The sequence below is a fragment of the Gigantopelta aegis genome, chromosome 4 (assembly GCF_016097555.1).
Source record: "Gigantopelta aegis isolate Gae_Host chromosome 4, Gae_host_genome, whole genome shotgun sequence".
Taxonomy (NCBI): Eukaryota; Metazoa; Mollusca; class Gastropoda; order Neomphalida; family Peltospiridae; genus Gigantopelta; species Gigantopelta aegis.
This window is the reverse complement of record NC_054702.1, coordinates 2,787,723-2,811,260: the sequence shown is the minus strand read 5'-3', so window position 1 is coordinate 2,811,260 and position 23,538 is coordinate 2,787,723. Positions and strand designations below refer to the sequence as shown.

Sequence of the window (23,538 nt, the reverse complement as noted above, 5' to 3'; positions counted from 1 at the left end):
GGATTTGTTTATTGGGTAGGCGGTAATAGGCTAGCATGAATGTAATGTACTGTTGATAAACAAAACTCTATACAAATACAAAATTAATTACCAAAAAATTAAGAACCCAGCCCATTGACTAAGTTAAGTGTTTTGGTTATATGAGCTCAGTGCAGAGACAAAGTTCTGTCATAGTCTGACTGTCATTTCTGCATTGTAGGCCTACACAACATAATGACAAACAACAACAAATATACAGTTAAGGCATTATACAATACAATCATTTTTATTAAAATACATTACAAGTACATGCATAATGTATTTCTGTACAATGTTAGCATATTAAAGAGATTCTAGAATACAATATGAATAAATGTGTAATTAATTACTCTAAAATGGAAAAAAATGCTCATAGATACAAGCTCTTTTTAATTTCTATAAACTGATGATTTGAATGGCAATAATTGTATATAAAAATTGCTCATACAACTAGTATTCTAGCTAAAGTATCACACCAGTATTGTAAAAGTAAGACATACAGAAAGTAAACATTGCTATAAAAAATGTCCAGGGTGGGTGGATGCTCTAAACATGAATGAAAGGAAAGGAATATTTGTTTACTTAGAACACCATAACATATTTAAAACTTCAGCTAATTGGTGTCAAACATATATAGTAATTTTGACAATTGGTCGAAAAAGAAATCAGAAACACACTGCCGCCACACAGGCTACTGCTACCAAAAAAACAGCAGTGGTCTTTTATATGCAATTTAGCACAGACAAGACAGGACATATCACAGCCTTTGGGGAAGGAAAAAAGCCTAGTCCATCGAGAGGGACGGATCTAGTGACCACTTGCTCGTCAGGTGAGAGCTCCATCACTGAGCAGGGCTTTCCCCAGAGCCACATAGTGTAGCGGACCGCTACTCCTTAGGTGTGCAAGTAAGCACTTTGATGTCTTATTTGTTAATAAATAAATAATATAATACAATAATAATAATAAAAAATAAAAATTAAAACATGATTTGCTGGTTTGAAGGCAAACACTAATTTAAAACTTTTCAATCCACTTATTTTGGCTTGATTTGTGTAAACTGATGCTGAAAATGTAAGTGCCGTAAAAAAATCCTGGGGAAAGGCCTGCTGAGCAATATTGCACACCTTTCTATACCTATTTTAAAATTATTTAAGTGTAGCGATTGGGAATAAGCGTTGGGAATTTCAATTAAATTTGCTGTATTAAGAACTTAACATCTGTATTAATTCACAAGACAAGAACTTAGTTTGTTTTGTTTAACAAAACCACTAGGATACATTGATAAAGTAATAATCAGCTAATGCACACATAATCTAAGAAGAAACCCGCAAAAAATTTCCAACAGCAGCAAGGGATCTTTTATATGCACTTTCCCATAGACAGGACTGTACATACCACAATTTTTGATATACCAGTTGTAGGGCACTGGTTGGAATGGGTAAAAACCCAATTAGAGAATGGGTCCACCAAGGTGGTTTGATCCTGCGACTCCGGCACCTCAGGCTATTTGAGATGGATCCCACTTAAGACAAACAAGATTTCACAGTATTAAAAATATTTTAAAAAGGCAATATGTACTATATCATACATACATGCATAATGAAAATAAACAGTTGAACGAAAGAAAGAAATGTTTTATTTAACGACACACTCAACACATTTTATTTATGGTTATATGGTTAAAGACCACACAGATTTTTTGAGAGGAAACCTGCTGTCGCCACTACATGGGCTACTCTTTCCGATTAGCAGCAAGGGATCTTTTATTTGCGGTTCCCACAGGCAGGATAGCACAAACCATGGCCTTTGTTGAACCAGTTATGGATCACTGGTCGGTGCAAGTGGTTTACACCTACCCATTGAGCCTTGCAGAGCACTCACTCAGGGTTTGGAGTCGGTATCTGAATTAAAAATCCCATGACATACTCAACACATTTTATTTTCGGTTATATTGTGTCAGTCTTATGATTAAGGACCACACAGATATTGAGAGAGGAAACCTGCTGTCGCCACTTCATGGGCTACTCTTTTTGATTAGCAGCAAGGGATCTTTTATATGCACCATCCCACAGACAGGATAGTACATACCACGGCCTTTAATAGACCAGTCGTGGAGCACTGGCTGGAATGACAAATAGCCCAATGAGTCCACTGACAAGGATCGATCATAGACCGACTGCGCATCAAGCTTTACCACTGGGCTACGACCCACTCATTTGCTATTATTGGTACATACATACATGTGTATATACAAAAGGCAATGTCATAAAAATACATATTAATAAAGCATACTGGTACATGAATATTAATATGTAAATAAAGTAATTTTGGCACAGTTTTGAACACTAGTAATGAAACAATATTAGAATCAAATTATGAATACAAAATTAATATATGATACAAAATGTTTTGACAAAAGTTTAAAAAACGTTAATATACAAATAACAAAAAGCTAATAAAATTACTGACAATTTGTTTAAAAACAAAAAGAAACAAGACATAAAATTTGGTGATGATTTTCGAGACATATCAAACATATTTGAGGAGGTGGGGGTGGGGTAATGAATAGGTCCTGAAATGTAAAGACAAAAAAAAGTTAGTTTGTTTTGTTTAACGACACCACTAGAGCACATTGATTAATTAATCATCAGCTATTGGATGTCAAACATTTGGTAATTCTGACACGTAGCCATCAGAAGAAACCTGCTACATTTTTCCATTAGTAGCAAAGGATCTTTTATATGCACTTTCCAACAGTCAAGAAAGCACATGCCACAGAAAATGTCAAGACAAATGCTTGAAATAATCATGATCATTTGCCACATCTCATGATATCAATATTTTACTAGCTTACTCCGTACATACAAATATAAAATAGAAAGTAAAATGATGTTTGGATTACTTTAAACATTAGGATGACCAGAGACACACTGGAGGTACAGACACCGACATTCTAAGCAACACTCTGTATTGAGTATGCAATTTCAGTCATTAGAGAGACTACCTGTACATGTCGTTGGAAACATCTTATACTGGCAACAAACAGAACAGTCTCTTTAAAGTAAGTTTACCTATGGAAAGAAAGAAGGAAACATTTAAATAATAACAGCAAATACCAACTGCAACTAAAACCAGCATCCATGGTATTCGAAAGTTATCTTAATTAATGGGTGTCAATGCCATGGTGCTGATATTCAATCCCACATTACATCTGTTATATTTTACATGGGCATAACTACTGTTGTAGTGAATTAAATTTCGTCTAAGATACCAAGTGTTCCCTTACTTCTTTCCATCAGTATCTAAAGTCCATGAAGTTAAATAAAAACTTTCATTCATCTTTCTTGTCACCCTCTGTCAAATTCAATTCAAAGGTAATACACAGTGAATAAAAATAGTAATCAGAGATAATATATTAATTTGAATAAAAATGCATTTGAATAAAAATGCATCATTTGTGCAGTCCATAAAGCTATAATAAATATTCATCAACTCGTCTTGTGTTGTCAACAAAAAAACAACAACATAATATTAAAATATTAATATTATAATATCAAAAGCATCCAATGACATTAAATGTTTTTAGGATGCTGAGGAAGTCATCCTAATATTAATATAATATTAGACTTGTAATGTCGTCAATTGTTTTCTAAATTATATGGAAATCACCATAATACTAATATAATATCAAGGGCTTCCCATGTTAAATTTTTTCTAAATGCTGGTAAGTCATTCTAATACTACTATTATAATATTAAATACTTCTGATGTCGTTGAACTTTTTTAGGATGCTGGAGAAGTTGTTCATGTACTAATATTATAATATTAAAGACTTCCGATGTCGTTGAATTTTTTCAGGATGCTGGGGAAGTCGTCTTTGTACTAATATTATAATATTAAAGACTTCCGATGTCGTTGAATTTTTTCAGGATGCTGGGGAAGTCGTCCTTGTAGAGGACGGGATCGGCGCGGAACTCAATGCTCTTGAGCGGCATGGCTCCGTAAATGGTCATGAACTGGTTGATACACTCAGACCGCTCCACCATGTGTGTCAGGTCGGCCGACAGCATCTCGTTGTTGATACACTGCGGACACTTGAACTTCTTGCGCGGCGTCACCTTCACCGGGGCCTTGCCCGTCACGTTCGCTATCAGGAAGTTCATCGCTATGTCCTCACAGTTCATGTGCTTGTCGACCCACGATTTCATGTTGCCTGGCAGTGAGTTCGTGTACAGATAGCTGAAGTACTGACAGAAGTGAGAAAACAGAAAAAATGTTAAAATATTTTGAAACATGCATGAAATGCGAGAAACTAAAAGAAAATGAAAAAGAAAGAACTGTTATATATAAAAATTGTTGGTAATGTTTTGTGAATTTATTTATGTATAACAGTCATAAATTGTATAACATCACATAAATGAATAGGCTGACAACATCAACTGACAGACTAAAATGGTGATTAGACACATAAATTAGAATTAACAACATTTTTACTTACTTTATGGTAAAATGCTGCACCCGTTAGCACCATGGAAATAGCATTCGTCCATTCAGACTCGTAGTGATACTTCTGTGTCGCATTGTCCCACATGTGTAATCGTGATGGAAACCCAACGAGGCGGTCGGGAAACTCTCGCCACACCTGCAAGAAAAACATAACATACATATTTAGCAATGAAGATCTGTTGTCACGGTTCCAGGGAATGTAACACCTACTTAAACATAAAAGCTGAAATGAACTTTCAAAATCTAAAAACTATACTACACATAAATGGTGTTGGTAATATTTTTGGAACATTTATTTTGGGCAAAAAACACCTAAAATTAGTATTACAAAAAGGGAGAAACTTTGCAGTGTAAAATAGAGGTTACTGTAACCTTTTTATCAAGTATAAGGACCTGAGCAGTGGAGGTAAAATTCAGAAAATGTTCATTACTGCTTACAGAACTTGTTATTGTGTAACACTATGGGTAAGTTCAATCAGGAGTTTGCCGCTAACGCTTGCTAGACCGGTTTTTACACCTCACATTAAACTGAATGACTACTTTGGGAACCAGTCAAAATAGTTTGCAAACGTTTAAAGAAATATGGCTGGCCGAACTTAGGCCAGATGTCTCAACTACCATTGCTGGACACATATAAGAGCTACTGATTTCTACTAAAATGTGTTTACCGTGTCATCTTTAATAAAAGAATGGTGTTGTGTTTTCAGTTAGGTCACTGACTCAGTGTTTTGATATTAATATTCAATTCACCTATAGGTAATTAAAGACTAATGAAAGATAATCAAACACTTGTGCCTGGTGGAAACAGCGAAATTAAAACCTTTGCGATATAGTTCTAACTGTTTTATGTGACACGAGTCACTAATGATAGGTTCTTTTTGTCGCAAACCTCAACATAGAATATCACCACGATTAACAACATATAGATTTGGTCTATAGTTAATAGCATTTCGTAGAAGAAAAAATCAAACTCACCTCATATCCAAACTCCAGTTCATCAGCAGTCAGCATCACTATGTCATCATCCAAAGCCAGAATGCATTCTGTGTCGATCTCATCATAGGGAAAAAACCTAATGATAGGCAAAACGTGTTACACTATTTTGAATAAAAGAATAACCCCTCTTGACATTTAATACATAGAACTGTTGGTCAGTGCTGATGGTATCAATATACAGTGAAACTCCTCTAAACCAGACACTCTCGACATTTAATACATAGAACTGTTGGTCAGTGATGATGGTATCAATATACAGTGAAACTCCTCTAAACCGGACACTCTCGACATTTAATACATAGAACTGTTGGTCAGTGATGATGGTATCAATATACAGTGAAACTCCTCTAAACCGGACACTCTTAACATTTAATACATAGAACTGTTGGTCAGTGCTGATGGTATCAATATACAGTGAAACTCCTCTAAACCGGACACCCTCTCGACATTTAATACATAGAACTGTTGGTCAGTGCTGATGGTATCAATATACACTGAAACTCCTCTAAACCAGACACCCTTGACATTTAATACATAGAACTGTTGGTCAGTGCTGATGGTATCAATATACAGTGAAACTCCTCTAAACCAGACACCCTTGACATTTAATACATAGAACTGTTGGTCAGTGCTGATGGTATCAATATACAGTGAAACTCCTCTAAACCAGACACCCTTGACATTTAATACATAGAACTGTTGGTCAGTGCTGATGGTATCAATATACAGTGAAACTCCTCTAAACCGGACACTCTTAACATTTAATACATAGAACTGTTGGTCAGTGCTGATGGTATCAATATACAGTGAAACTCCTCTAAACCGGACACTCTTAACATTTAATACATAGAACTGTTGGTCAGTGCTGATGGTATCAATATACAGTGAAACTCCTCTAAACCGGACACTCTTAACATTTAATACATAGAACTGTTGGTCAGTGCTGATGGTATCAATATACAGTGAAACTCCTCTAAACCGGACACCCTCTCGACATTTAATACATAGAACTGTTGGTCAGTGCTGATGGTATCAATATACAGTGAAACTCCTCTAAACCGGACACTCTCGACATTTAATACATAGAACTGTTGGTCAGTGATGATGGTATCAATATACAGTGAAACTCCTCTAAACCGGACACTCTTGACATTTAATACATAGAACTGTTGGTCAGTGCTGATGGTATCAATATACAGTGAAACTCCTCTAAACCAGACACTCTTGACATTTAATACATAGAACTGTTGGTCAGTGCTGATGGTATCAATATACAGTGAAACTCCTCTAAACCGGACACCCTCAGGACCAAGTAAAAAGTCTGGCTTTAAGAGGTATCCGGTTTAGAGAGGTTCTCTTCTGTACTGATATTTAAAAAGGGACCACATTTTCCCCCAAATCAATGCAACTTGGTTTAGAGTTGTACCAAGGGATGTTCATCTCTATACGTGATAATAAAAAAGAAATCAATGTAAAAACTCTGTTGCATAACCCTCACCTGTTACTTAGCTTGTTCTTGTTAGTTCTCACCACCTTCACAGGTTTCCCAATGTATGGCCAAGAAGACACTGAAAATATCACGATGGTTTGGAATAATACATAATGTGTATGTGTGTAAGTATGGTACCATACCTGGTCTACAGTGTTAAATGCACATATACCAGCAGAAAAAAAACAAAAAAACAACCAAACCCAACAGACCTGTACAGACTACCAAATCTGAAACTGCCTATGCTTTCGTCTTCCCCTTCGAGTGAAATTCTCAGCGCATACCAATTTCAAGAATTGAACTAAAAGAAAATATGTTTGCAATTCAGTCCATTTTTAGCCATAGCACATGTACAGCATGGTCTCCACCAAACAAAGTTGTTCTTATTGGATTCTCTTGCAAAATGTAGAGCATGTCAAAGTCACGAAAAGCAAAACATCTGCTGACAGCTGTTGACAAGCTGGCACAAAACCATCAGAACAGAAAATCTCAAATGCCATATTTAAATAACAATACAATTGTGAAAAGTGTCTTTTCCAACACAATTTTATTATAGGTGGACAAGTTTGCTATAGTTGATTTTTGTGCTGGTGGAAAACTTTCCGCACAAAAATTGTACATCTTAAAAAAAGTGTGACATACTTTTTAAATTATTTTTCACAAACCGCTTTAATGAAGTGCTATACTTGATGCATCTTGTTTGACACATGTATTTTTACTTTTCTTTTGTTTTTGCACTTGTCTTTGAATAAGGGACAGAAGTGGTGTTACTCCTATCAACATCCTCATTTTCTGAGAAATCCTTTATATTTATTTTCATTTTAAAAATAATAAATCTTATTGTATAACATATTGAGAAGGAAATTCCCACTAGTTGCACGTACTTGGTGGAGGTGCCTTATTTTGGTTGTTCCAAACCACGACAACTTTGGCCAGACTTGGCACCTTGGCCACCTGTCTGATCACGTCAAAGAGAGACTCCAGGCGGTCGTACGTGAGTATGACTGCAGTGAAGCCCTGAGACTTGGGAGGAATGAGAGGAAGAAACAGTGGATTCTTCACCACATTCTGAAAAATAAACACAAATTTAAATTACATTCGAAAACAGTGAAATATCAATTTTGTCTGTCAACACCTTTTATTGGTGGTATGCATACAAATATAAATAAACAAGTGTAAACCATTTTATGCACTATTTCATGTCAAGCAGTAACAAATGAAGCATATTACATGAGTGGCCGTTAGATACCACTTATTTTATGTGTTGTTTCAAAATGTAGGTAACAGGCAAAAGTGAGCTGGATATATTTTTGGAGTTGTAAGATAAATGGTATATGATGGATTCAAGTGTAATATTTAGGAGATATACTTCTGTGTTTCATTGTTAACTATAATGATTTAACACATAACATTTGTGTTAACTCATTACAGTTAGCAAGGAAATACAGTGGTATATCTTGAAGCATTGTGAGAAAAAAAGTCTGGATAACAAATTTTTAAATCTCAAAGGCCATAACTGTGTTAAAAATGAAAGTCAAAACGTGATCTGTAACAATACACGATTAAGCTATACACAAATTTCATCTCAGTATCTTCAGGCATTGCAGAACAAAACTCAGGAAAACTGTATGTGGGATAGACAGACAGACAGAAGGACGGTGACAAAACCTACAGTCTCCTCCATTTGAATTGGTAAGAGATCAATAAACGACAGGTGTATTAAACAATGAGAATCACTTACTTTGTTTGGAATATCATTCCAGTCTTCATAGGACCTGGCAGCGAATGGAAACACCCGGTCATTGATCACCTGAAGAGTGGTTAGTGTGATCACCTTCATGGAGTTGAAGTACTTCTGCCAGAAGAACTTCACCTGCTGCCTCATGTGGTAGACGCGCTCCATGCTGAATCGCCGCACCACATTCAGCAGCTCACCAAGGTCGTCCTCACGTATCACAACTGACGCTCTACACAGGAAAGGAAAGGAATGTTTCCTTAATGACAGCACATCTCAAACCAGAGCTATTTGGTGTAGGGCTATCTCTGGCACTCGCCTAGTTCGCCAATTGTCAATGTTCAAAACAAATGGCAAATAAATTTCATATAATAATTGTTATTTTATTAGAAAATTACTGGGGTTTTGCAATTACTGAAGTTTAAAAGGATGATTTGGCAAAATGTTCTGCTCACCCAGAGTAAGCCCTGGGGTGTCAAAGATAGTTCAACACTCTGTCATGAGGGGAACCTACTGCCACCACACGGGATATTCATTCCAAAAAAAGCAGTGAGTGATCTTTTATATGTACTTTCCCAAGGGCTTTGAGATATCAGTTATAGCACACTGTTTTGGTTGCGGAAAATCCAGAGTACACTGAGGGTGATGAATTCTACAACCTGTGGCACCTCTCTGTTACAAATGGCAAATGAAAAAGAATGAATAATACAGAGAATACACAAGCTTGGGCAAGTTCTTGTGTGTTAGTAAATTATGAACAAACTAAATGTTTCCATTGTGGCCAAAGCGAGATTGATTGTAACGATTACCTCTTCCAGTCCAAGACTTCAGAGAAGGGCAGAACATAACCATCAGCCACGATAACGGGGATACAGCCAGCCTTCAGGACATCGATGAACGTCGGCTGACCCAGCCGCGCACCTCGAATCACCAAGCAGAACGTCGAGTCCTGTTATCAAACACCAATCACATGGATCAATAAATTTTTAAATCAGTAAATCAATAATACTTTATATACATGTATACTCAAGGCTGTATTCAAAACAGAAAATTTTATTCAGTATCATGTTGCAATTGTGAATGTTTTAAACATCATCCCAAAATTCTAAAACATTAAATACTAGTTGCTAATAAATTTTCTCACATCTTACAAGGTTTGTAATGGCTTACACAAAATGAAATACAGTACACGAACCAACCAAAGTGGCAATATCGGCGGTCTTGGAAAAAAAAGAGTTTCCAAACATTCGCCGATCAGTGGATCGGCAATTTTGTAAAACTTTTATTTTAACAAGAATTACGTTTGCACTTCATCCAACGCGTAGAACTATTCATTATTATTTATACTGACTATGTTTATATGCACATTGTTATTAACAGCTTCAAGTCATAAAAGTGAAACACCAATTTTTAAAAATAAATAAATTGTGAAACTGACTCACGTGCAACTTGCGTCAGCTGTGGAAGAATTCATTATATATGATGGGGATCAGTTTGATCAGTTTGACTTTTCGATGTGCTGCCGATTTAAAAAAAAAAAAATGGGGAGGGGATTGGGTGGTTTGAGGGATGGATGTTTAAAACTAAATTGGCTATCAGACTATTTTGTTCCACACCAGTAACAACTTGCTGCGATTCTGCAAATTCGCACCGGTCACTTTGCTGTGAATGTGTGACCTCTTTATCTGTTGATTGTTGTCAACTGCCGATATGTTATAAATTTAATAAAAAAAAAAAAAAAACACGAAAGAAAGAAAAAAAAAAAAAACACCCCACCTTTTATGCCGCAACGTTGACATATTTTTTAAAAGCAGAATTATTAAATTATTATCCTAAAACTTATGATATTGATATATTCCGATTGGCATCTTAAATCATTCACTCTATACTGACTATAATAAATTTTAAAACCAAACACATGATGTAATTTAACTGACCGGCAACCCTTGTAGATAGCTGAAAAAGGAAAACTATTAGTAGTAATAAAGGAAAAGGAGTGTCACTGCATGTGTCCGGGGTAGGGTATTGCGGTTTTGAGAGAAAAGAAGTGAAATCGACAAATAAATGTGCATTTGGCTTGCCTACGTGACGTTTGTCACAAGCGGCTAACAAAAACTTCATTTTATTTGTATTATTATTACATGTATTATTATTTAGGGTGGTTTTTAAAATTCGTTTCTTTTTTTCTTTTTCAGTTTTTGCCAATGCAGGTGTGTATGAAATAATGCGAACTGCTTTGTTAATATAAAAATGCATTGGGAGTGATTTTCTATAGGAACTTTGGTACGCAGGCACGTGGTAACAATATCCGGGTGTGGGGGTTTGGAGCACAATCTGTAATGGAGGGGGCTCAGTCTCTAGTGGGGGAAGGGACACAAGACAATTTTAAAAAATCTTTATTTATATATAGGACAAAAAAATTAAACAAAAACAAAAAACCCCGTACATATTCGTCCACAAGTGGGAGGGGTGTGTGCTACACGTGCCTGGAAGAGGTTTTATATGGGGATGTTGTTGCTGCAAATATACTCTTCAAAAGAAGAAACGCAAAACCACATTGTCGTAACATTTGGAGAATTGATTTAATTATTGAATGGTGAGTCCGATAATTACCAAATGTTGCAGGATTGTTCACAATTCACTCTAGTCCATTGTGAGTAAGTGATAGGACACACCACCACGGTCAAGGTCATCTGGAGTCAATACCGGGTGTGGCCTCCGCGTGTGTTGACAACTGCCTGGCACCGCCTGCCCATTGAAGCAACCAGAGTACGGATGACGTCCTGGGGGATGGTGGCCCACTCGGCCTGCAAGGCTGCTGCCAGCTCGGGCAGGGTCTGGGGCTGTGGTTGTCGCTGTCGGAGGCGTCGGTCCAACTCGTCCCATAGATGCTCAATTGGGTTCAAATCTGGTGATATCGATGGCCAAGGAAGGACATTAATGTTGTTGTTCTGTAGGAAAGCCGTTGTGAGACGTGCTGTGTGAGGCCTGGCGTTGTCATGTTGGAACACTGCGTTGGCGTTGGCCATAACTGGAACGATGTGTGGCCGGAGGATCTGGTCAATGTAGCCCTGTGCATTCAGGTTGCCCTGCACGTGGACCAGGTCAGTTCTGCCAGTGTGTGAGATGGCTGCCCACACCATGACACTACCCCCGCCGAATCTGTCCACTTCCTGCACGCAGTTTGCCGCATAACGTTCACCACGACGCCTATACACGCGACATCTTCCATCATGACGTCGGAGCAGAAATCGGGACTCGTCACTGAACCACACCTGTCTCCATCGCAGTTGAGGCCATTGTCGATGAATCTGGCACCACTGCAGTCGGAGTCGACGGTGTTGTGGTGTTAAGATGACACCTCGAACTGGACGTCTGGCACGAATTCCTACCTCACGTAGGCGGTTCCGTACGGTCTGGTCGGATATCCTGCGCAAACCTGGTATTGCTGCGGCTGTGGAGGTGGCAGTAGTCAATCGTTCCCGAAGGTGGCGTACCCGGATGTAGCGGTCCTGCCCGGGGGTAGTGACCCGTGATCGACCGGATCTAGGGAGGTCACGTGTTGATCCATGTTGCTGGTAACGGTCCCACAGTCTGGAGATGGTGCTTGGGGACACATGGAATGCCCTGGCAACGGCCGTTCTGGATTCGCCTGCGTCTAGTCGGCCGATGGCATTGTTTCTCTGCGGTTCACTGAGACGTGGCATGTCCTGGATTGTCAACTGTCGGCCAGATACAGAGGCCAGGCAAGCGAACACCCTGCACTTTTATACTGTCGGTGTTCATGTTGCACGTGCAGACAACGCACGTGCAGTGGTGACATGGTTTGCACGTGGCTGCGTTTTTGCGAATATTCACATTTTGGAACTTTATTGTACAGTAGCTGCGTTTTATCGAATGTAACCGTGGGAATGTGTTTGGGACATGCAATGACCTTATATTCACAAAGCATGAACAGGTAGGAAACATAAAATCGGAGTTATAACCCATTTGTACCCTTTTGCGTTTCTTTTTTTGAAGAGTATATGTTATATCTAACCCATTTACCTTTTCACTAGCTGTACCAATATCATTCTGTTTCTGTTTACCGTCGATTTGACCAACGATCCCAACGATCGCCAGTTGTTTGTGTGCTGATTTGTCAATATGAGAGTTGGCGTGATTTTCAAAATGAACTTCGGTAGAGGTTGTATCTGGGGCTGCTGTTGTTGTTGCAAGAATATTCTCTCTAGCCACCATTTACCCTTTCTCCTCTAGTTGTACCAATATCATGTTTACCACCGATTTGTCCAACGATCCGAACCATCATTTTGTCTGCGAGCTGTTTTGTTTAATTAATGTGAGTTAGCGTAATTTCCTAAAGGATCTTGGATACAGGTTTTTTCTGGTGCTGTTGTTATAGGCCCGGTATATTATCTCTAGCCCCCAATTACATTTTCTCTACTAGCTGTATCAATAACATTGTATACTTGTTTACCGCCGATTTGACCAACGATCAATGGGTAAGACTCGAAAAGAAAAGCGTTACCTAAATTTGATAGAAAAAACCCGTGGATCTTTGGTAAAAAAAAAGTAATAATAAAAAATCGACACCATATGCGCACGGTATCAACCGAAGGTAAATATATACATGGAAGATGACGCTACGGTACTACATATAGCAACTGAAATTTTAGATGTATACTCTGCTTTTATAAAGTATAGGCACAGATTTAGATTGCCCCTATCCCCTTAATAAAAAAAACCCTACTTATATCCGCACCTGGATGTTATTTATTGTTGCGATCTACATGTATCAGCAGTGATGATAGTAAATTGTCCTATCTTCCTAGAAAAATCAATCAATCAATCAATAAAGTAAAAAATAAAAGAGATGACGAAGATTGGTTTCATCCACACTTAATTTACTTTGTTTTTAATTTATGATATTTGGACTGTCTTTGGATTTCTTTCTCTTTTTCAGGTATTTAATACAGTAAGTTCAAAGCCAAATAATAAGAAGACAAAGAAGAAAGACCGGTATAGTAGTGTCTGATATATTTTATATATTTGTAGAATAAAATAAAATTATCAAGATATATTAACCAAAAACGCATTTAATGGTTAAATAATTTAACCCCACCCCAATAATGAATAATGAAATTAAATATCCCAGAATGCACCCACAGACATCTTGAATTAACAAAAAAAGAGAGAAGAAAGTCTAGACATCATTCATGTGGCATGTAATCAGAGGAGGGGACTTTTGTTTTTACCAAAGTAAGTTACTGGCTCTATTCCTACCCTCACCCCCCCAAAAAAAGACTCCACCCAATAATTATTTACCGTTATGCTACCCACAACTGATACTGCCCCCCCCCCCTTATATATATATATATATATAGGTGTGTGTGCTCCCCCCCCCCCCCCCCGCCCTTTTGGCAGCTTCCTACGCCACTGCTGGGTTAGCCTAATATATTTTAATTATGCTGTTCTAAGTCAAATTTTAATATATTTTTCAATTGTTCTTTGAAGTCATTTAATATTTAGTTTTAATAATTTCTCTTAAGTCTAGAATCGTGGTCGATCCCCGCCAGTGGGATTATGTCTCGTTCCAGCTACTAAGGCATGGGTATTACTATCATGGGGGTACTATCATGGGGGGGGGGGGGGGGGGGGGTATATTTTGATTTTTTGGGGGGTGGGGTGGGGGAGGGATATAGCCTATAACAATGACCGCGGAGTGTATTTGAAAGGGGTGGAGAGGGTGGGGGGCATGGTGTCGGTTCATTGGCCTGGGAGATGAAAATAAATGTATTTCATGGTCTGAACCTGCTTCCCTGAGCAACGTTTGAATTTCAGGTGTTAAAATGTCACATTTCCGGCCTTCTGAACAGAGTAACTGGAAAAGTGGGAGAATGAGGACTATTATGTCGGTACCTTTTAGGATATTAACATTTATTCCATTGATAGTAATATAGCGTTGGATAAAAATGGGAATGACATGGAATTTTACCCAAAATATACCAGATTCTTCTTTGTAGTCTTTTATTATTTAGTTTTTGTATTTATTGTAACGCCTGAAAAAAAGAACAAAATAAATCAAAATATTATAAACCAGTAAAAGATTTAGCATGGATGAAATAAATCTTAAGAAGTTTTCCCAAAATAAAATTGTATGGATCAAATTAACAGGGGGACTACACCGGGTCCGCAACAATAACAGCACTAGCACTAGATACAACCTATATCAAAGTTCCTTTTGGAAATCACGCCAACACACATTTACATATTAACAAAGCAGCTCACAGACGAAACGACTCGTGATAGTTGGTCAAATCGGCGGTAAACATACATGCATAATGATATTGGTACAACTAGTGGAGAATACACATGCAAAATAAAAGCTCCAGATAAAACCTGTAACCCAAGTTCCTTTTGCAAATCACGTAAACACATTTATGTAACTAAGCATATCGCAGACTGGCGATCGTTTGTAAAGTTGGCGATATAAACACACACTAGTGTGTGCATGTATGGCTACTGGTGAAAAAAAGGCATATTTCATTATGGGGTGTTTTCCCAAATCAAACTGAATGGATAAAATTAGCATATAAATATATTTGACATAAAAAACACACAAAAAACCTAAAATAATAGTAATGAAAAAAAAACCCGGAATATTTTCCCCAAATCAAATTGTATGGATTAACATTGAAAAAAATGTATACACACACAAAAAACAAACAACAGTAGAGAGAGATATCTACAAAGACAGTCCTAGAAAAAGAAAATATACATATAGCTGTAATACAAACAGCCCCTGTACCGAAGTTCCTTTTGGAAATCACGCCAACACACATTTATTTAACAAAGTTTGTAAATGACATGTAACCCGCGATCGTTGTGATCGTTGGTCAAATCGGCGGTACACGTTTACAGGTAATATTGGTACAATTAGTGGAGGAAAAGGTAAATGGGTGTTAGAGAGAATACATCTGCAACAACAACAGCTCCAGATAAACCCTGTACCCATGTTCCTTTTGGAAATCATGCCAACACACATTTATTTACCAAAGTTCGTAAACGACATGTAATATGAAAGTTAAAATCACTATAGGAGACACCAACGTGGACACGGGGCAAGTTCAAAGCAGACTTGACAAATTTAACGAGGACACACAAAAAATAAGTAAATACTACAATATACTACTTGCCCCAAAACTTGTGGCAGCACATGGAAAGGTATCATAAAACATACAATAGACTTAGCGTGGATCAACAAATAGCATATATGTAATGTCGTATTTTATTGGCCAAACAAAAAAATTAATATATTTTTTTTAATTAGAACACCAGCGAACAGATTCGACATCACAGGCCCGTGGGAAATGAGGTGGACTGGTGTGTGTGTGTGTGTGTGTTACAGCCCGCCCCGCTTGTACTCGAGGACGAAAATGAATAAAGGTAAAAATATGACTTGTGTCCCGTCTCCACACTATGGACACTGAAATCACCCGCTAGAAGTTGTGCACCTCCCCCAGATATTGTTCCTACGGACCTGGAAACCTGCTCCCCTCCGACAAATAAGACAACATCCATAGCTGCCCGTGACAATCGTCACGTAGGCAAAAGCAAACATTATTATTTTAAAAAAGATTAATAATAATAATTTAATTTCCCATCCAACTCGCAGTATCCTTTTAAAAACATTTTTATTTTATTGTTTTCACTTTCTGTTTTCATTATTATTTATTTTACTTTTTTAAATACAGTAAACATAAAAACCGATTCGACCTCCCCTCACAAATAAAATGAACTCTCCTGCTGTGCCAAATATCACATACCAAAACCAAGCTTATTCTTTCTCTTCCCTCTTTTTCTCTCTCGATTTCACTTCTTTTGTTAGTAAAACGAAGAACTCTCCTTTTTTATTGTTTGCTTATTGTAATAATTTCCCTTTGAACAAGGGTTAATGGTCAATATAAAATGTATTATTTAGTTATTATTTTTGAATAGTGCGAATGCCTTGTAAACACGTATATCGCGATTTTGAAAAAAAACAAAAAAACCCAGTGAAATAAATATATAATTTTTTTGTTTTAATTCTTAACGTAGTGTAACTGACAACATAGCAGCAATTGACAAGAAGAAAAAGGTCAGAGGCTCAAATCAAGTAGCTCGTGCATGTTCGCAGTGACCGCCGATCAACCGTCTAATAGGAATTTTTCAATTTTTTCCTGACTAGTCTAGACGCCGTCTAGCTTGGTCGGAGTTGCCGTCTAGACGTAATTATGGTTGGTTCGCGTACTGTAGGTTACACAAATTTTAAATTTCTAGAGGTTTATATCAGCAGGGTTTAAATTAACAGCAATATTTTGCATTTGTGTTACTACATGATTGCACAATGGCTGTGGAGGTTCATTTGATGGAGCATAACATCAGTGTTTTGTTCTGTATTCAGTTCTCACCTGTAGGATTTGAGAATAGTTATAGACTGGAGTCTGCCAACATAAACATCAGTGTTTTGTTCCGTATTCAGTTCTCACCTGTAGTATTTGAGGATAGTTATAGAATTGAGTCTGGCGACATAAACATCAGTGTTTTGTTCTGTATTCAGTTCTCACCTGTAGGATTTGAGGATAGTTATAGACTTGAGTCTGGCAACATAAATATCAATGTTTTGTTCTGTATTCAGTTCTCACCTGTAGGATTTGAGGATAGTTATAGACTTGAGTCTGCCAACATAAACATCGGTGTTTTGTTCTGTATTCAGTTTATCACCTGTAGGATTTGAGGATAGTTATAGAATTGAGTCTGGCAACATAAACATCAGTGTTTTGTTCTGTATTCAGTTCTCACCTGTAGGATTTGAGGATAGTTATATACTGAGTGCAAGTAGAAACTTTACACTGCGTAAATTTGACCGCACGAATTAAATACAGGGTGCATGACTATAAAACTGCTATGTAAGGATGTCGATATCATTTGAGAAGCAATACAGATTGACACAAGTCGATGTGGGGATCAATTTATTGCGTATTACCGCCTGATGTCATGTGACCCCCCAAAATGATTTTCCCATGATGAGATCGTGGCACGTTCTGAAATCAATAATGCATGTGACTGCCTCGCACAGCCACCACAGCTGCACGTCTTCTCATCGTACCGGAAGTCGTCGCCATTGGTTGATCAGTGCCTGCCCAAGAGCTTGAAGGGTCTGCGGTGGGTTGACCTGCTGTCTCAGTCGTCTTCCCAATTCATCCCAAATGTGTTCGATGGGATTCAGGTCTGGTGAACGGGACGGCCAATCCATGACGTTGATACTGGCGTTTCGCAAGAAATTGCGCGTCAAGATCGCTGTATGGGGTGTAGCGTTGTCTTGTTGAAATGTCAATCCTGGACCGTGTTGTTGCATGAACGGCAGCAGTTCTGGTGTCAACACTTGATCACGGTATTGTGCGGCAGTGAGGCTGCCCTGGACGACAATCAATCGGGAACGACCATGGGAACAAAATGAACCCCAAACCATTACGCTGCCGCCACCAAATCTGTCAACCTCCTGAACACAACACTGCGCATAGCGTTCTCGTGGTCTATGCCACACCCATACCCTGCCATCAGCAAACCTAAGTGTGAAACGTGACTAGTCACTAAAGACAACATTATTCCAGCGTCTCTGATTCCATCTAACGTGTCGTCGGGTCCATTCCAGACGTTGACGACGGTGAAATGATGTGAAAATTGGTCCTTTGTATGGTCTCCTAGCTCGCAGACCAGCAGTCCGCAGTCGATTCCTGATGGTGGATTGTGACACCTGACCCCAGAACAATTGTCTGCTTGTGGACGCTGCCGTCCCGAACCGATTACGGAGATGACGTAATCTGATTTGTCCATCCTCTCGGCATGACGTCACACGCGGATGTCCTGGCCTCGGACGATCTGCCACTACACTTGTCTGTTGCACACAGGTTCTGAGATTATGAATTGTCTGTCGGCTGCATCCTAGTGTGCGAGCAACTTCCACAATGGATTGTCCTGCATGCAGCCTACCCACAGCACGCTCACGTTCTGCATTTGTGAGGCGTGGCATTCAGTCACTAATTTGTCACCAGAAATTTTAATGTGTTTTCCTGTTAAACAATACACGTGTGAATTGATCTGAAGGCATACGCGTTCACTGTGTTGATCACGTGACCCTGTGCACGTGTTTGTCAGGTTTTGCGCTTTAGATGTGCAGAAAGGCAATATGTACGTTTTCACTACGCCCCGTCCGTACAGTATCATCGGGAAGACCTTTATCATCCATTATGTAACGCAAATTTCAACTGATTTCCTCCAAAATAATTTACGATAAAAAATATGATTGTAAAGTTTCGACTTGCGCTCAGTATAGAATTGAGTCTGCCAACATAAACATCAGTGTTTTGTTCTGTATTCAGTTCTCACCTGTAGGATTTAAGGATAGTTATAGACTTGAGTCTACCAACATAAACATCAGTGTTTTGTTCCGTATTCAGTTCTCACCTGTAGGATTTGAGGATAGTTATAGACTTGAGTCTGGCGACATAAACATCAGTGTTTTGTTCTGTATTCAGTTCTCACCTGTAGGATTTGAGGATAGTTATAGACTTGAGTCTGGCGACATCGTTTTGTCACATTCAAGTGTGCCTCATCAGTGTGACATTTATGAGTGACGAGAAAACTCTTGTCGTCTTCAGCCAACTCCTGAAGAATGCTGCGGTACTCTGGATGTAGGCCTGTCTGAGTGGATACCACCAGCCACTCCCTCTTCTCTCTGAAAACATATACATAGGGCATGGGAATATTTTTTTGTTTGTTTAACGACACCACTAGAGCACATTGATTAAATTCATTGGCTATTGGATGTCAAACAATTGGTACTTAAGACTCGTAGTCATCAGAGAAAACTTGCTACATTTTTCCATTAGCAGCAAGGGATCTTTTATATGCACTTTCCCCACAGACAGGAATGCACATACCACAGCAAGTTGTGGTGCACTGGTTGGAACGAGAGAAAAGCAATCAGTTAAATGGATCCAACAAGGTGGTTTGATCCTGCGATGCAAGCACTTCAGGTGAGCACTCAACCGACTGAGCTAAATCCTGCCGTTAAGCATCGGAATAAGCTTAGTAGCTGATAACCCACAGACAAGATACCACAAAATACAGGCCTATAGATCATGACACGTTTATCAAGTATATAATTCCCATTATTATTACTATAAAATTCCTTCTCAGACTCATAGATCAGTTTTGATTACTTCTTGTACCAGTTCTTGTAGAAATATGAATATTTTGCATCTGAATAACATACAAATATAAAACTACACCTTCAACTTCAGCTTGCATCTGAATCCAACACTACAACACTAATTCTCTTCGGCTACACTTAGTACTAAGAAAGAAACATATAGAGCGAAACCTGTCTAAACCGGACCCTAATCAATCTGGAATCCTGTGAATACAGGCCAAATTTCATGGTCCCAAATCTTCTAAATTCTAAAAAGTGATCCTCTAAACACTGTATTCTATCTATATTAGATAAGTATTAGGTCCCCAGCATAATGCAATTTAGACGGGTATCGCTGTATGCAACTTACATATATATATATATATATATACACACATGTATTTATGTAAATAAAGCTAGATCACTCACAGATATGATTTATTTGGCAGGTTAATATGGGCCACCAGTGGGTTGTAGATGGGGATAGACACATCGAAGGTGTATCTGTAAGACAGGGTGGAGAAGCCGGCCCCGGCGATGATGGTGCGACCCGACGCGACCTCCACCACCGTGCTATAGTCGGGCACACTCCCGGGCAGCATGTTGAAGATCAGGTGGTTTGAACCCCCGTTCCAGCTGGAAAAATACAATGTTGTGTTACATACAGTTACACATAAATATAGAGGTCAATCAGGCCTGAGAAATAAAAATGTGCATAACAAATTTATTAATATTATAAAATAATTTCAGGTGACCTATTTCCTTTTTCAATAACCCATTATGTCCATTTAAATGATGAACTAAATGTAGTGTGTAAAAAAAACAAAAAAACAGGTTAAGCAAAAACATTTTTAAAACTTTTAACTTATTTTCATGCATTGCTTGTATCCAATTAAGGTTCAAGCATACCATCCTAGGCACATATCAGCAGTCTGGGTTGTCTGTCCAGGACAGTGGGTTAGTGAAAGACAAGTCAATGTAGTGGCGTTATATCTACCCATGGAGTCGTTAAATCTAGCAGTGGATGGGAGCCGGTACCAGGAGGTGAACCCAATACCTACCAGCCTTTAGTCCAATGGTTTAACCAGTTCAACACTGAGGCCAATGTTTCTATCCCACTCTTGACCACTGGCCATGCCAGAGATTGGGTGTGGGAGAGACGTGCCTGAACCATAATTGAATGGAGGCAGGTTAATAGAGTTTACGCCAGGAGGCCAGTTGACCAAGACAGCATCCCTTAACCTCAATTCGAATTAAGCATGAATATAAATTAAAATGAATGAATGAATGAATGAATGGATAGATGAGATTAGATGAGATAAGATGAGAAAGATGGATGGATGGATGGATGAGATGAATGGATGGGATGGATGAGATGGATGGATTGATGACATGGGACAGGATGGGACGGGATGGGATGGGAGGATAGGTTTATGGATGGATGGATGGATTGATGGATGGATGGATTAATAAATTAATGGAATTATTCATGCAGTTATGTGTATATGTATTATAATAGCCTCTTAAGGCAAGTGACCCTTGACTGATCAAGAACTATTTTAAAAGAAATAATGCACAATACTTACTAAGGAAGAGAAGCCAGTATCTTGGAAGTGTCTTTCACACTAATTCGGTTTTGATTCAGAATATCAAGAGAGGGAACATAGATGCACGCAGTGTCTGGGTCATTGCTATAAAATGGACTATCAACAATTGCCTGCAGAATCTCGTCAAACTCCACCGACCGGTGAGCATGCATAACGTTTCCGCTGTCATCGTGGTAATGCTTGATTGGATAAATGTACACCGTGATCATGGGTGATCATTATAGCCACAGTGATAGACCTCCACACATGAGTGAAACGTGCATCGCGTGTCCCGCTGAGAAATGTTCGTATCCGAGGGGATCTGGACCACTTCGTTGCTGTTCAGGTCTTTGGGGAACCTCCTCTGGTACAGGTCGTGTGATTCTGATCCCAACCAGAACACGGCGATAAGAGATACGGAACCGATGACCACCGCCAGTAAGATAACACGAAGAAAGTAGATGTTTAGTGTAGTTCTCCGGATCCGTGTGCGAGTTTTGCTGATCTCCATGGCAGCTGGTTAGTAAAGCTGTAAATAGAAAATGTTCAGAATTTAACTTTTACTCACATATATTCACTTAAATCTTTTATAAATACGTAAAATAAAGTTCATATTTGAATTGGTCAGTATAATTTTTGTTGATTTTTCTAATTTTTATGACATGTTAGATCAATAAAAGTTGATTAAAATTAGGCAAAAAATTTAAAAAGTTGCGTTTACTTCATGCATTTGTGGCCATATGTCCATTATGTACATGTATGTATGTCCTGTTCACCTCTTTTCATGTATATAAATGCGAAGTAGGTCAGCCTTATTGATATTAATTAAGAATGTTAAAACCAGTCTAAAAACACCTTTCCCGCACTTTTAAACTTATAGTAAACGATATAATAATTTTTTTTCTGTTATTTTTATTTAAACTAAAAAGGAAAACACAGACAAATGCAAACGAAACAAAAGTTTTACACCTTAATTGACAGTCATTCCAGTTCACAACTGTCTCATTGTTACCACACAAAAAAAAAAAAAAATCCACGTAGGCATCTTAGCCATGCATGACAATGAACATACATGTATGCATCTGCAGTACTGTGACACTCAAGAAAAAGATTCCGAATCTGATCACGAGATGGGTCATGTGTGATCGTTCATTTCAATAGTAATATTTTTTGACAAGACAAAACAAGAAAGTACTAAAATAATCCTGCGGCAATAGTGTAGCATTTATGGGCTACAAAGTGAGGTCATGGACAGTCTATAAATAGCGGGGTCACCGATCCACATCTACTGCGCCAAATCACCGGAGTGCCAATCATTTTGGATACAAGGGGTTGTCTACATTTAATATATGGACAATTTTAAAATGTTTAATTACTACAGACATAAAACAGTTTGTAGTGTACCTCAGATTATGCACTGCTTCATTGGTGAGAGACACATTTTATTAAGTATTTCACAGTGTTCACATAGAAAATAGTCTTTGAATGCTTAGGTGCGCCGATACACCGGGCAGCACTGTAAGGTCTGTAAGTTACCTGTTTTGTGAGGTTTTCCCAAAGAAAAAACGTCAGTAAAGCAATACCTATTGTTCGAAACACACATGTTAATTGTGATTGGAGCTTCATAAACTCTAAAATCTGTTCTGTCCCGGTTTTGTGAGGTTTTTTGATTGGGAAATGGGTTTTTTGATTGTAAATATAGTAAAGTGGGTTTTTGGTATATTTACACTCAAAAAACTTGTTCCCAAACAAAAAACGTCAGTAAAGCAATACCTATTGTTCGAAACACACGTGTTAATTGTGATTGGAGCTTCATAAACTCTAAAATCTGTTCTGTCCCGGTTTTGTGAGGTTTTTTGATTGGGAAATGGTTTTTTTTATTGTAAATATAGTAAAGTGGGTTTTTGGTATATTTACACTCAAAAAACTTGTTCCCAAAGAAAAAATGTCAGTAAAGCAATACCTATTGTTCGAA

At 38.2% G+C, this 23,538-nt stretch overlaps 1 protein-coding gene across 1 annotated transcript; it reads right to left on the bottom strand.

The window, feature by feature from the left end:
* Positions 1-2,222: 2,222 nt before the first annotated feature.
* Positions 2,223-22,095, bottom strand: LOC121372488 (exostosin-2-like). The gene is given in 11 exon segments (XM_041498825.1): positions 2,223-4,265; positions 4,517-4,660; positions 5,500-5,596; positions 7,019-7,088; positions 7,894-8,077; positions 8,751-8,976; positions 9,554-9,693; positions 19,329-19,521; positions 20,407-20,613; positions 21,564-21,795; positions 21,798-22,095. Coding segments are annotated over 11 exon segments (2,121 nt in total). The 5' UTR covers positions 22,075-22,095; the 3' UTR covers positions 2,223-3,914.
* Between the last annotated feature and the right edge of the window lie 1,443 nt (positions 22,096-23,538).